Source organism: Octopus bimaculoides, chromosome 6 (genome assembly GCF_001194135.2).
Source record: "Octopus bimaculoides isolate UCB-OBI-ISO-001 chromosome 6, ASM119413v2, whole genome shotgun sequence".
Lineage (NCBI taxonomy): Eukaryota > Metazoa > Mollusca > Cephalopoda > Octopoda > Octopodidae > Octopus > Octopus bimaculoides.
The window spans coordinates 31,151,214-31,163,126 of NC_068986.1; the positions used below are offsets into that span (position 1 = coordinate 31,151,214).

Consider the following 11,913-nt stretch of genomic DNA (forward strand, 5'->3'; position numbering starts at 1 on the left):
GCAACGATCCCGTCCCACTCAAAACATTTCATGTGTCACCCGCACAAGAGCCAGTCCAGGGGCACTGGCAACAATCTCGCTCGAAAGATTTCATGTGTCGCCCGCACATGAGCCAGTCCAGGGGCACCGGCAACGATCTCGCTCGAAAAACCTCATGTGTCACCCGCACAGGAGCTGGCCCAGGGGCACCGGCAACGATCTCGCTCGAAAGATTAGATCTTTATACTGAGACCCCCTTCGGTCATGACTGACCATGGGATTGCACCTAGAAAGTTACCCTCCGGGGCACAAGTCCGGGCAAGGTTGTTTTATGAAAGACCAGCAGTCGCGCATGCATACCAGCCTCCCCTCTCCATGCCACCACAGTTATCCAAGGGAAAGGTATATATATATATGCATTAGCTGTGTGGTAAAAAGTTCATTTTTCAATCACAGTCTTGGGTTCAGTCCCACTGTGCAGCACTTTGGGCAAGTATCTTCTATTATAACCCTGGGCCAATCAATGCCCTATAAGCGAATTTGTAAGACAAAAACTCTGTGTGGAAGCCTGTTGTGTATGTGTTTATATGTACATGTGCTTTGTTCTCCTACTGCTTTGACTATTAGTGCTGTTTTGTTCACTTCCCTGCAACTTAGAAGTTTGACAGAGGAGACTGACAGAGCAAGTACTGGAGTCAATCTGTTCAACTAAACTCTTCAAGGTGGTGTGCCAATGACTGAAACTAGTAATAGATAAAAGATATATTTTTCACTATAGAAGACATCATTGAAATTGCGTAAAACATGTAACCTGTGTATTTGTTTATGCCCTGACTCTACATTTGTTATTGTTTGTAGTTGTGTACGTTTGTCTACGTATAGTAAAGTGGAAAAATATTGTTCTATCAATGGAAATTGTAACAAATCAAATGAACTCAAATTAAATCTTAGGATAATGCGGTTATAATTTAGAATGTTATCATTTTTGTTGTCTGAAGCAACAGTTTATCTGTGCAATATTTCTATGTATGTATGTATGTATAGTTTTAGTTATTTTTAAGACTAAAATTGAGATGTTCCCATTGCAGTGTTTCAAAGGATTATGTTAGACTTCTGAAATATGCTGATTCACTTTATCGATGCAAACAATTGAAAAAAGCAGCTCTAGGAAGGTTAGTTTTTGTAATATTTAACTTGGTTAAATACAAATCTACTGTTTGGAATTAACATTGAACAGTTGTTATATACTTTAATTAAAGAACATATTATACAATTGTATATTATGGTATGTATTTCTAGAATGGTGACCATTTTGAAACGTCAGAAACAGAGCTTGGAATATCTAGAACAAGTTAGACAACATTTATCTCGTTTGCCATCCATTGATCCTACTACCCGAACTCTTCTTGTCTGTGGATTCCCTAATGTTGGAAAATCAAGCTTTATCAATAAGGTTTGTATAAATGTTTTTCCAAGTGTTCTTAGTTACTAAACCAACCAACTTCTCTCTCTCTGAGAACTGAAGACAGATTTAATCAACAGATCCTATTTGATTTCAGATGTTAAATGTTCTGTTACTACTTTCAAATATTTATTCTTTTCCTTATTATGATTAACATGAGGACAGTGGATTAGCAGACTTGTTAGAGAATAATGCCTTGTAGTATTTATTCCAGTTCTTTTATGTTCTGTGTTAAAATCCTGCTGAGGTGAACTTTGCCTTTCATCCTTCAGTTCAAGTACTGGTGACTCGTCTCCAAATTTCTGGCCTTGTAATAATGTCAGAAACAATTATTATGATTAACCCTTTAGCATTCAGATTTCAGTGTCAAATGTAATGCTTATTTATTCACATAGATTTGAATTAGTCATACATTACATTATAGCTTTTAGACTTCAGTGACATAATTGTTCATTTTTAGAATAATATTGTAGAGTAAGTGTGAGAGGTTGGATCTGGCAAGTTTGTAGATAAAACAAGTCGATTATTTTGGCTGGACATGGCTGATTTAAACGCTGAAGGGCTAAGATAAGATACAGTGACCAAATGTTAATATGTTGAACCAGTAAACAAAAGATATCAATTTTAACCTGTATTTACCGCCTGGTTGCCTTTTCGCAACACAAAACCTACTTCTTCTTGTTTGGACATGAACTCGCCAGGAAGCATCTGACTGAGCATACGGAATGTGCAGTTGGTAGTCAACACCCGTAGCTAACAGTTGCATACCGTCCTTTTCTTTCAGATTGTGAAAGCTTACCGTAACGTTTAATCTAAATACAGTGAAATTTTAAGACTTCATTTTTTTTATAGGCATATATGGGTTAAATGCTCTCATTGACATAGGATGTCCTTAAGAGGAGTACATTACTTTCTTTTATCCACTCTACCTAACTGATAAGAAATACCACTTACTTCATGGCTGAGTTGTTGACATTTAGAAAATATTGCTGTACTGGTTTATTTAAATATTTAAATGTGTTAATCAGTGTTTATCGTTTCTAATATCCAGTTATTATTCTTGTAATAATTTTGTTAACTTCTAGATTACACGAGCCGACGTTGAAGTGCAGCCTTATGCTTTCACTACCAAATCATTGTTTGTCGGACACACTGACCATCGGTATCTACGTTGGCAGGTAAGATATCTATTTTGTGAAAAGTTTCATTTTAAAAAATCTTATTTCCTGTTAATATTTATTTCTTCTTTTTCTTTTCAAATATATAAGTAACATATTTTCCAGCCCACAAGTTAGTGTGTTATATAGTGTAAATTCAAACATCAGTCTTTCCAAATCCAGTTGCTAGTTTGAAAAATTTGACTTTTATGCCAGAAAATATGGTATGTTTGATTGTATTTTTATCATTAATATTGTCATAAAGGAGTGATCTTAGTTAATATTTATTAGTGACAGCTATGGTATATGTATAAGCAGATATTTTTGTCACTTAAAAGAATTATAACTAGAGTGCATTGAAAATACTTGGTATTCAGAACAGAAGTGGATTGAGAAAGCGTCTTGCTTTAAAACTTCTGTGACTATATTTCCAAAGAAATACACTATCTGTTGTAATAATTCTAAGTATTTCTATAAGTTCAGTAATAAAGTCTCGCCCTGAAGCTTAAATCATACAAAGTTCTTAATTCCCAGAATCTTGTTCAATAGCATAATGCAAGTTCCTACAATGAATTCAGTCATAGCTTTGTTAAACCAGACTGTTTGTGTGATGTTTGAGTTAAGTCACATGACCTACAACATCATTTTTGTTATGTATGAATCAACATTTCATCTGTTTCCTATTTCTTAGGTATGTGGAGCACATCATCATTTAACATTCATTTTCCATGCTGGCATGGGTTGGAAAGTCAGAGAGCCATGCCAAGCTCCACTGTCTGCTTTAGCAAGGTTTCTGTAGCTAGATGCTCTTCCTAGCGCTGGGAGTGTATATATAATAAAAACTACTCTTTGAAACAATTTATATTCTAAATGCTATTTTTTCTCCCTTTCCAAATAGGTTGTTGATACTCCAGGTATATTGGATCATCCTTTAGAAAATAGAAACACTATTGAAATGCAGGCCATTACAGCATTGGCTCATTTAAAAGCTGCAGTACTGTATATTATGGATATCTCTGAACAATGTAACCAAACAATTGATGAACAGGTAAGAGTTTGTTTGTAAATACAAACAGTGGCTGTCTCCATTTTAGGCTCTTATTTACATTATTTACAATTGACGGATATTTGTCCTTATCTTGTTTGTTGTTAATACAACGTTTCAGCTGATATACCATACGGTGTAGTGGTTAAGAGCATAGGCTACTAACCCTAAGATTCCGAGTTGGATTCCAGGCAGTGACCTGAATAATAATAATAATAATTTTTAAAAAAAAACAACAATAATAAACAAGAACACCACCACCATCGTCGTCATCATCATCGGAAAATACCTTAGGAATGTGAACCCAGGTTGGAAATTTCCCCAAGACACCTGATGAAAGCTGGAGGGCATATTAGCTGAAACATTGTGTTAACAACAAACAAGATGAGGACAAATATCCGTCAATTGTAAATAATGTACATAATTCTTCATCTCTTAAATATAGAACTCCATTTTAGCTGTTACTATCACAACTGCTGTTTGTTTGAATTAACTGAGAATTGTAATGTGAATTAGCATTGGCTAAAAAACATGTAAACATTTTGAATACAATAAGATACAAAGGAATCCCAGAACAAATTGCCTCCACATCCAAACTAAACTTCACACATGCTGAATGAGTAAATGCGTTAACTATTATATTACTGCTTTGTTTTTTTTCTTATTACCCTTTTTTTACTCTGCTATTGGGTGGTTGACATAAAATCCTTCGTTTCATTGATTTATTCAAAAAATATGGAATTACAGACTTGGCCAACACAAATTTAATTCTCTAAAATAATTGGGATTATTTAGGTTGTCTCATGCAGTCGTTCCCCAATTTTTTTTTTTTTTTTTTCCTTTTATCACAGTATACTTAGAGTAAATAAAAAATATTTTGGTGCACTTTGTGTATAAAGTTAAAAATGAAAATATTATAAATGGTATTTATATATTTTATATAAATGTGAATGATTTAACTACAGAAATATATTAATCATTTCATTACCAATCTTGCAATGAAATACATTGCCTATTAATATTTAAAATTATTCTATTCATGTCGTACCTAGCTACCTCCTATACATACCCCAGTGCTTACGGGAGGTAGCCATATGTTTAATGACCTAATCTCATTGGTTTTATTTCAGTTTGTTAGCTATTTACTTTTCCTTGTATGCTTAATTTATATTTTATATATATTTTTGCTTTAAATTTTCAGATTACCTTATTTGAAAGCATTAAACCATTATTTGTGAATAAACCCATCTTAGTTTGCATCAACAAAATAGATGTTCTGAAATTTGAAGACCTCCCAGAAGCTACACAGGTAATTTGTTTCAACACACATGATCTCTCTCTCTCTCTCTCATTAAATATAATGTAGTATGAATTATTTTAGGATACTTCATATGATATATTTTCTAATTACATTTGTTTCTTTAAATCATGCACAAGACATGAAAAAATAACATATGGCTAACTAGTTGGTCCTTTTATGAAATAAAATGTGATAGGATTAATGTTTGGTTTGATCTGGTTCTGAAACATAAAATGAATGAGTAATAAATCTACAGGGTGCCCACAAAGTCAGGCTACATGGAGTAAATAAAATTATAACATCAACAATTAAATTTAAGAAATAATAATTTCTTAACCCATTACCTACCAGTGATCTCATGAGATCACTTAAAAATTACAAATTTCGTAATTATCTGTCAAAATTCCAGTTAATAGAATTATGGGAGGTAATGGGTTTAAGTATGTGTTAATCCCCATGTACCCAGACTTTGAGGACACCCTGTAGTTTGGATGTTAGTCTTTTGATGCTATATATACTACATATAAATAGGTGTACTTAAAATTGCTTCAGTCTAAAGTAGAGTACACAGCCAAGAAAAGTTCTTGAAAATTATAACTTATATTTCCTACCCTGAAATTTTTTAGACTTCATTTACGTTTTGTTTTTTTAGTAGTTTGTCTTTGGACTGTGGCCATACTGGGGCACCACTTTCAAGGGATTTTACGTTTTATCAACCCCAGTGTCTTGTCTGGTACTTATTTTAGCAACTTCTATTTATTGAATAGCGACATCTACCTAAGAAATTTAACTTTGGGAATGAAATTCCACGAAGTCTTTTTGTTTTGTGTGTGTTTGTGCATGTACATGCCTACGCATGTATGAATATATGAAACAGTACTGAACTACAAACAGTAATGTTTGTTGACATCCTCTTCGACAAATTGTCTTCAAGTTTTTAACTTTTGAAGATGAGTGGAATGAAAGAACTCCTCACTTGAAAAATAGTTAAGAATTAATAAGAGTTAGCTACAGAGTACTTTCAGTAGACCAATACCTCAAAAACATGTATTTGTTTAATCCACACTAGCATAGAAAAATGTATTTGAAACAAATGAATGCAATTTATTAGAAGTATTTCATAAATTTATAAATATTTAAATATATGGTGATGGTTGTGTGTTCTTAATTTTAAAGGCTTCCATCAAGAAAATAGAAGAGGAAAATGTTCCAATAATGTATATGAGTACACTCACTGAAGAAGGAGTCATGAATGTCAAAAATGAGGTAAGTGTTTGAATATTTGTCATTGGTCTGTGGCCATACTGGAGCATTGCATTGAAGGATTCGGTCAATCAAAATGATCACACTACCTTTCTTTTTAAAGTCTGATACTTGTTTGCTTTTTGTGGATCTGCAAAGTTTCAAAGACAAACCAACATTGGTTGTAAAGTGTTGAGCGACAAACATTCCAGCACAGACACACATGCACATGAGTGATGGGCTTCTGTACTGTTTGTCTACTAGGTATACTCATACAGCATTGGTCAGCCCAGGACAATAATAGAAGATACTTGCCCAAGATGCCATGCAGTGGGACTGAACTTAAATTCATACGGTCACAAAGCATATTTCTTAACTGTACAGCCATCCCTTAAGTCTAAAAATACTGACATTTTTTATTTATGTAATTTAACTTTAAATATAACTGTTCTTTACAAACCAATACTAATGGGAGAAGCCTCCATGTGGTTAGTTGACCTGTTAGAAACAGTAGCGACATTTCTTTTTAATCAAACCCTACCATATTAGTAGAATATATTTCTAGATATTTAAAAAAAAAAAACAAAAAAAACAGGATGGTCAAACCTGGAATGGTTTGACCATAGGTTTTGCTCAGTCAGAACTGACTTGAGAATTAACACTTAAAAGTATTTTAGTATTAATTTGTAATTTATTTGGTGTTGATGAAAAAATAATTTGTTTTACCCGTCATGATTCGTTTCATAATATTGGGCTGGCAATGAGGAAATGTTATTTTCATATTTTGTCTAATCTAGGCTTGTGATCGTCTGTTAGCTTATCGAGTGGAAACAAAGATTCGTCAGAAAAAAGATGACTTATTATCACGATTAAGAGTTGCAATGCCAAACAAGAGAGATGATAAGGTAAGGTTTCTGATGTTTTATCAGAATGTAATCAAAATATGATATTTGCAATTTAATGTTTGTTAGAGAGTTTTGTTTACTATATTTCTTGAAAGACACCTTCACATATGGAAACCTTCCTTTTGGGTGACTGTTTCTCTTTCTTACACGGATTTTTGTTATGTGTAACATTTTGTTGTGAATCGCAATATGTTTTGCTTCATTATTGTGAGTTCAAACACATTACAACCATTGTGTTTAAGTTCACATCTTTCTTGAAGGAATAACAGTAGATAAAGCAACCCGCTATAACCCCACACCTTCTTAAAATTGGAATTTAAGGACAATGTACCAATTCTGTTATGAGGAGCAAAAATATATAAACAGCAAAACCACCACTAATTATAGCAAGATGATCTGTGATGAAATGATTTTTTTTTTCTTTCTTTTTTTTTTTTTTTTTAATAGGAAAGATCAGTTCATATCCCTGAAGCTGTTCTTCAGAAAAGGCAAAAAATGGAAACCGATGGGCAAAAGAAGAAATTGGTAAGATTTACTTATTTGTCTTCAGTGGAACTGTTTACATTACTAAAGTTAGCTTCCGAGACTTAAGAGAGTGGGTGTGAAATTTTTGCCTTTGAAAAAAGAAATGGATGATAAATCTTTCTTGCAACACTTGGAATCTGTCATAGTCAAACCCATTATCTTTAAGTCACAAATTCAGATGGGGAATTGGCAGTCATTTAGAATGTGTTGGATAGAATGCTTTGCAGTATTTCTCCTTTTTCTTTACATTCTGAGTTCAGATCCCACCTTGGCCTGCTTAGGTGGTAGACTTAATCCATTACCCAGTTTTACACCATCACCACTTGATCTGTGGGTGTCTTTAGCAGAGTCCACTTTGTTGCAAACATTTGAGCTAGATTTTCAGTTTGAGGATACCTTCCTCCACACTGAGTTGTAAAAGGTCTTAGGCATTAATCTTCCCTCCTGATTAAAGGATTACAAAAAGTTGTAAAACCCCCATTAAAATGTTGCTTACGTCTGTAGACTGGTGCTACTGCTATACACTAACATCCAAGACAAGTGGTTTCCAATGTCTCTGCCTCCCTAACTTCCCATGCTTAATGTGCCTCTGGCAAATGATGTCAGTTGCATTGTTGAAACTTAAAACCTAATGACATCACAAACTACTTTCTGTGACACACTGATTGGAAACTAGTGTCCTTCACCAAATCCAAGCTGGCAATGATTTAATAACCAGCAGCCTTCAATTACTAGCTCATAGGTATGTCATTTTTGCTATTGCATGTCCTCTGAACTAACTAGCTTCCTACTTCACTCTGTCCCATTTTCCCTACCTATCATTCCTTCTATGATCACCTTTACTATCTCACCACACTAAACACTGCTATTATCTATATTTCAACTGAACATCAATTTCATCAGTCTGGAAAGACTTGCAAAGATCTCCAGGCATTGCCTCTCCTTCTTTTGATTATTTTATAAATAGACCAAAATATTTCTGTTTCTTTGCAGGAAAAAGACATTGAACAAGAAATGGGAGATGATTACATTTTAGATTTGAGAAGTAAGTAAATTATTTGACTGTAAATGTTTGATTGAATTTGAATTAAGGCCATGAATATAGTGATATTACCTTTAGAGTGTTAATAATAATTATTTCTAACAAAGGTAAAAGGCTACAAATTTAAGGGAAGGACAAGACTTAATTGATTAAAAATTAATCCCAGTACTTGACTGGTGCTTCATTTTATCAACCTTGGAAGAAGAAAAGGTAAAAGTGTTTTGGTAAAATTTGAACTCAGCAAGTAAGAGTTGTAACTAAATACTTATAAAATATTTTGTCCAATTCTTATAATTCACTCTAATAATAATAATTTTCTAATATTGGCACATGGTCTGAATTTTATGTGTGTGTGTGTGTGTGTGTGTATTAGTCTGTTACATCAATTCCAGTACATGACCATTGCTATATTTTATTGACAAGTAGGAGCAGGTTTTGCATTGCAAAAACACAACCAGGGCTACACCAAGGATGTCAAATGTGATCAGAAATGTTGTAAAATACTCCATTATAGTATTTGATTACTTTCTGAGTTCAAATCTCGCACTAACAGTCAAGAACTGGAATCCACATAAAAGCACCCAGCACACTCTGAAAAGTGGTTGGTGTTAGGAAGGGCATCCAGCTGTAGAAACCATGCCAAATCAGACTGGAGCCTGGTGCAGCTCTGGTCAAACCGTCCAACCCAGCATGGACAATGGCTGTTAAATTATGATGATGGTAATATATCTTTGAAGGCAGGGCTCCAGCATGGTCACAGTCCTCAAACTGAAATTAGTAAAATAGAATGAAAATGATTTGAATTGTTCACATTGTCTATTATTTATTTCTAAACTTTTGTTACAGAAACCTGGGATTTGACGAATCCAGAAGAAAAATATGATGTCATGCCAGAAATATGGGAAGGACATAATGTAGCTGATTTTATTGACCCAAATATAATGCAGGTTAGTTAATCTCAAACTGATTGCATTGTGTAGTCATTATCAAGCATAATACTTAGTATTTAATTAAATTATACCATGGTGTAACAAATAGTAAATCTTACTATGGAAAATCTGTCTTAACATATTCCATCATTTAACCCTCGCTTTCATTACAAGCATTCTAAAATGGATGTTAAATAATGATGATTTTTGAGAAAAAAAAGAAAATTTTTTATTTTTTAAATACAATTCAAATGTATTTGAATATTTTTCTTTTTAAATTTTCAAATGGTGTTATGTCTAACAATTGTATTTATAGAAACTGGAAGCATTAGAGAAAGAAGAAGAGCTGAGAATTGCTGCAGGATATTATAACAACTTAGATGAAGAAGAAGATGAAGACATGAAGAAAATTAGAAAAGTTGCCGCCAAGTAATTAACCTTAAAGATTTTTGCTTAAATATGCTCATTTTATTTTCACTGCTTTATTTGTACTATGTGTTACTTAAGCATTAATAAATGTTATTATTAGTGATTTGTGTAGATTAGTAGAAGCAGTAGGGTGATAGATCAAAGACCTCTCACTATTTAGTTATGTCCCTATACAGCTTGAGCTCAAATCCTGTTGAGGTGGACTTTGCCTAAAGTATGCACCAATGAAGTTGATGATTAGTATGATTGACTATAAGCTTCCCCTAAAACTTATGACCTTGTACCCTTGTTATAGATCGATATTATTAGGCTAATGGAAAGGTCCTTTTACTTTCTGCATTCAAATCTGACTGAAGTTGACTTCACTTTTCACATCTATATGGTTGATAACAGAACTCTTTATTTCACAGTTTACTAGTTTATCAGTAAGAAAGGATTGAATTGTAGTGATTTCTCATGGAAAAATGGATAACATGAATACTAAAATTACCTTTTCTTTCATATCTTAATACTCCATCCCTATTGTTTTTAAATAAATAGTATTTATTGTATTTTAATGTGTATAAGGAACCCTTTTTTGTCAAAAATTAGGTTAAAAAAATATGGGAGTTTCTTATACATGAATAGTATAATAATCCCTTATAAAACCTTTTTTCCAAAATTTTAAGCACCCCAAATTAGGGGTTTCCTTATACATGAGGGTTGCTTATGTGCGTTAAAATACGGTATTTTAATTATCAGCAAAGTTATCGTTCTTGCTTTTCTTTTCTATGCTGGCATGGGTTAGAAACTTGTTGAGGTAAATTTTCTATGGCCAGCCTTTACTTAACTTGTTTTCCACTTAAGGTATTTTCACACCACTGGTCCTCACAAATTGAAAGCAGCAAAGCTGCTGAACCTATGGGATTATTGCTTACCAGAGAAGGATGTTTAAAAAAAAAACACATGGAAATGAATTCACACACATACACGTATATGTTGATATTATGAACTTCTCAAGTTTCCATCTCCACTTCTTCTCACAAGGCATTTGTCAAGTCAAAGCCATAGAAAATACTTGCCTAAGATTCTATCCAATGGGCGAAACTCCGAATGGAACATGGTGATTGCAACAAGAGTGTCAGCTGTCATACCTGCATCTGTTGATTCATCATCATCATTGTTTAACATCTGCCTTCCATACTGGCATGAGCAGGACAGTTTGACGAGAGCCATTTTAGCAGAAGCCTGCACTAGACTTCTGTGACTGTTTTAGCAGGATTTTTACAGCTAGATGCCTTTCCAAATGCCAACCATTTTACAGAGTGGACTGGATGCTTTTTTAAGTGGCACCTGCACTGACAGGGTCACCAAGTAACTTGAGATTAATCTTGTTAAATCTTCTTAATTATTATTACCATACGATTTATGCATTGTTGTCTCTCAAATATTTAAAATCTACAATTAAGAGCCCTCTCTACTCGCTGGCGGTACCTACCCACCACCACTACCCATTTTCCTTTATTCAAAAATTCTTATCGCTCCTTAAAATTATGGCTTTTAAGTGTTGATTTCTCAGCCCAAGAATTACAGCGTGATGTGCTGCTTGACTGGTCCCCCCTCTCTCTCTCTCTTTATATATATATATGATGATGATGATGATGACTATTTTGTTTTCTTTTTTAGAATACATGAAAAGAGACAACTGATGATCTTAGAGTCACGAGAAAGGCGAAAGGCATCAAAAATACCAAGATCTAAATTAGTTGTTGGAACTGTTGGTGATTTGGAGCAACAAATGGATGACTTGGGCTTACAGTTAGAACGTGCAGTAAGTTTTTTGCTGAATACATTTTGATTGATTTAACTTCAGTTTTAAACATTTTATTATACAGAATCAGTGTAAGTTAGTTTGAATG

General features: G+C 33.6%; 1 protein-coding gene across 1 annotated transcript in view; it reads left to right on the plus strand.

Moving 5' to 3' along the window:
• LOC106869358 (GTP-binding protein 4) overlaps positions 1–11,913 on the plus strand; it is a 27,046-nt gene that overhangs the window by 7,075 nt on the left and 8,058 nt on the right. The window contains exons 3-14 of the mRNA XM_014915079.2: positions 1,068–1,151; positions 1,279–1,432; positions 2,527–2,619; positions 3,497–3,646; positions 4,845–4,952; positions 6,120–6,209; positions 6,983–7,090; positions 7,538–7,615; positions 8,609–8,660; positions 9,504–9,604; positions 9,903–10,015; positions 11,681–11,825. Coding sequence (XP_014770565.1) covers positions 1,068–1,151; positions 1,279–1,432; positions 2,527–2,619; positions 3,497–3,646; positions 4,845–4,952; positions 6,120–6,209; positions 6,983–7,090; positions 7,538–7,615; positions 8,609–8,660; positions 9,504–9,604; positions 9,903–10,015; positions 11,681–11,825 — 1,276 coding nt within the window. The remainder of the gene's footprint in view (positions 1–1,067; positions 1,152–1,278; positions 1,433–2,526; positions 2,620–3,496; positions 3,647–4,844; positions 4,953–6,119; positions 6,210–6,982; positions 7,091–7,537; positions 7,616–8,608; positions 8,661–9,503; positions 9,605–9,902; positions 10,016–11,680; positions 11,826–11,913) is intronic.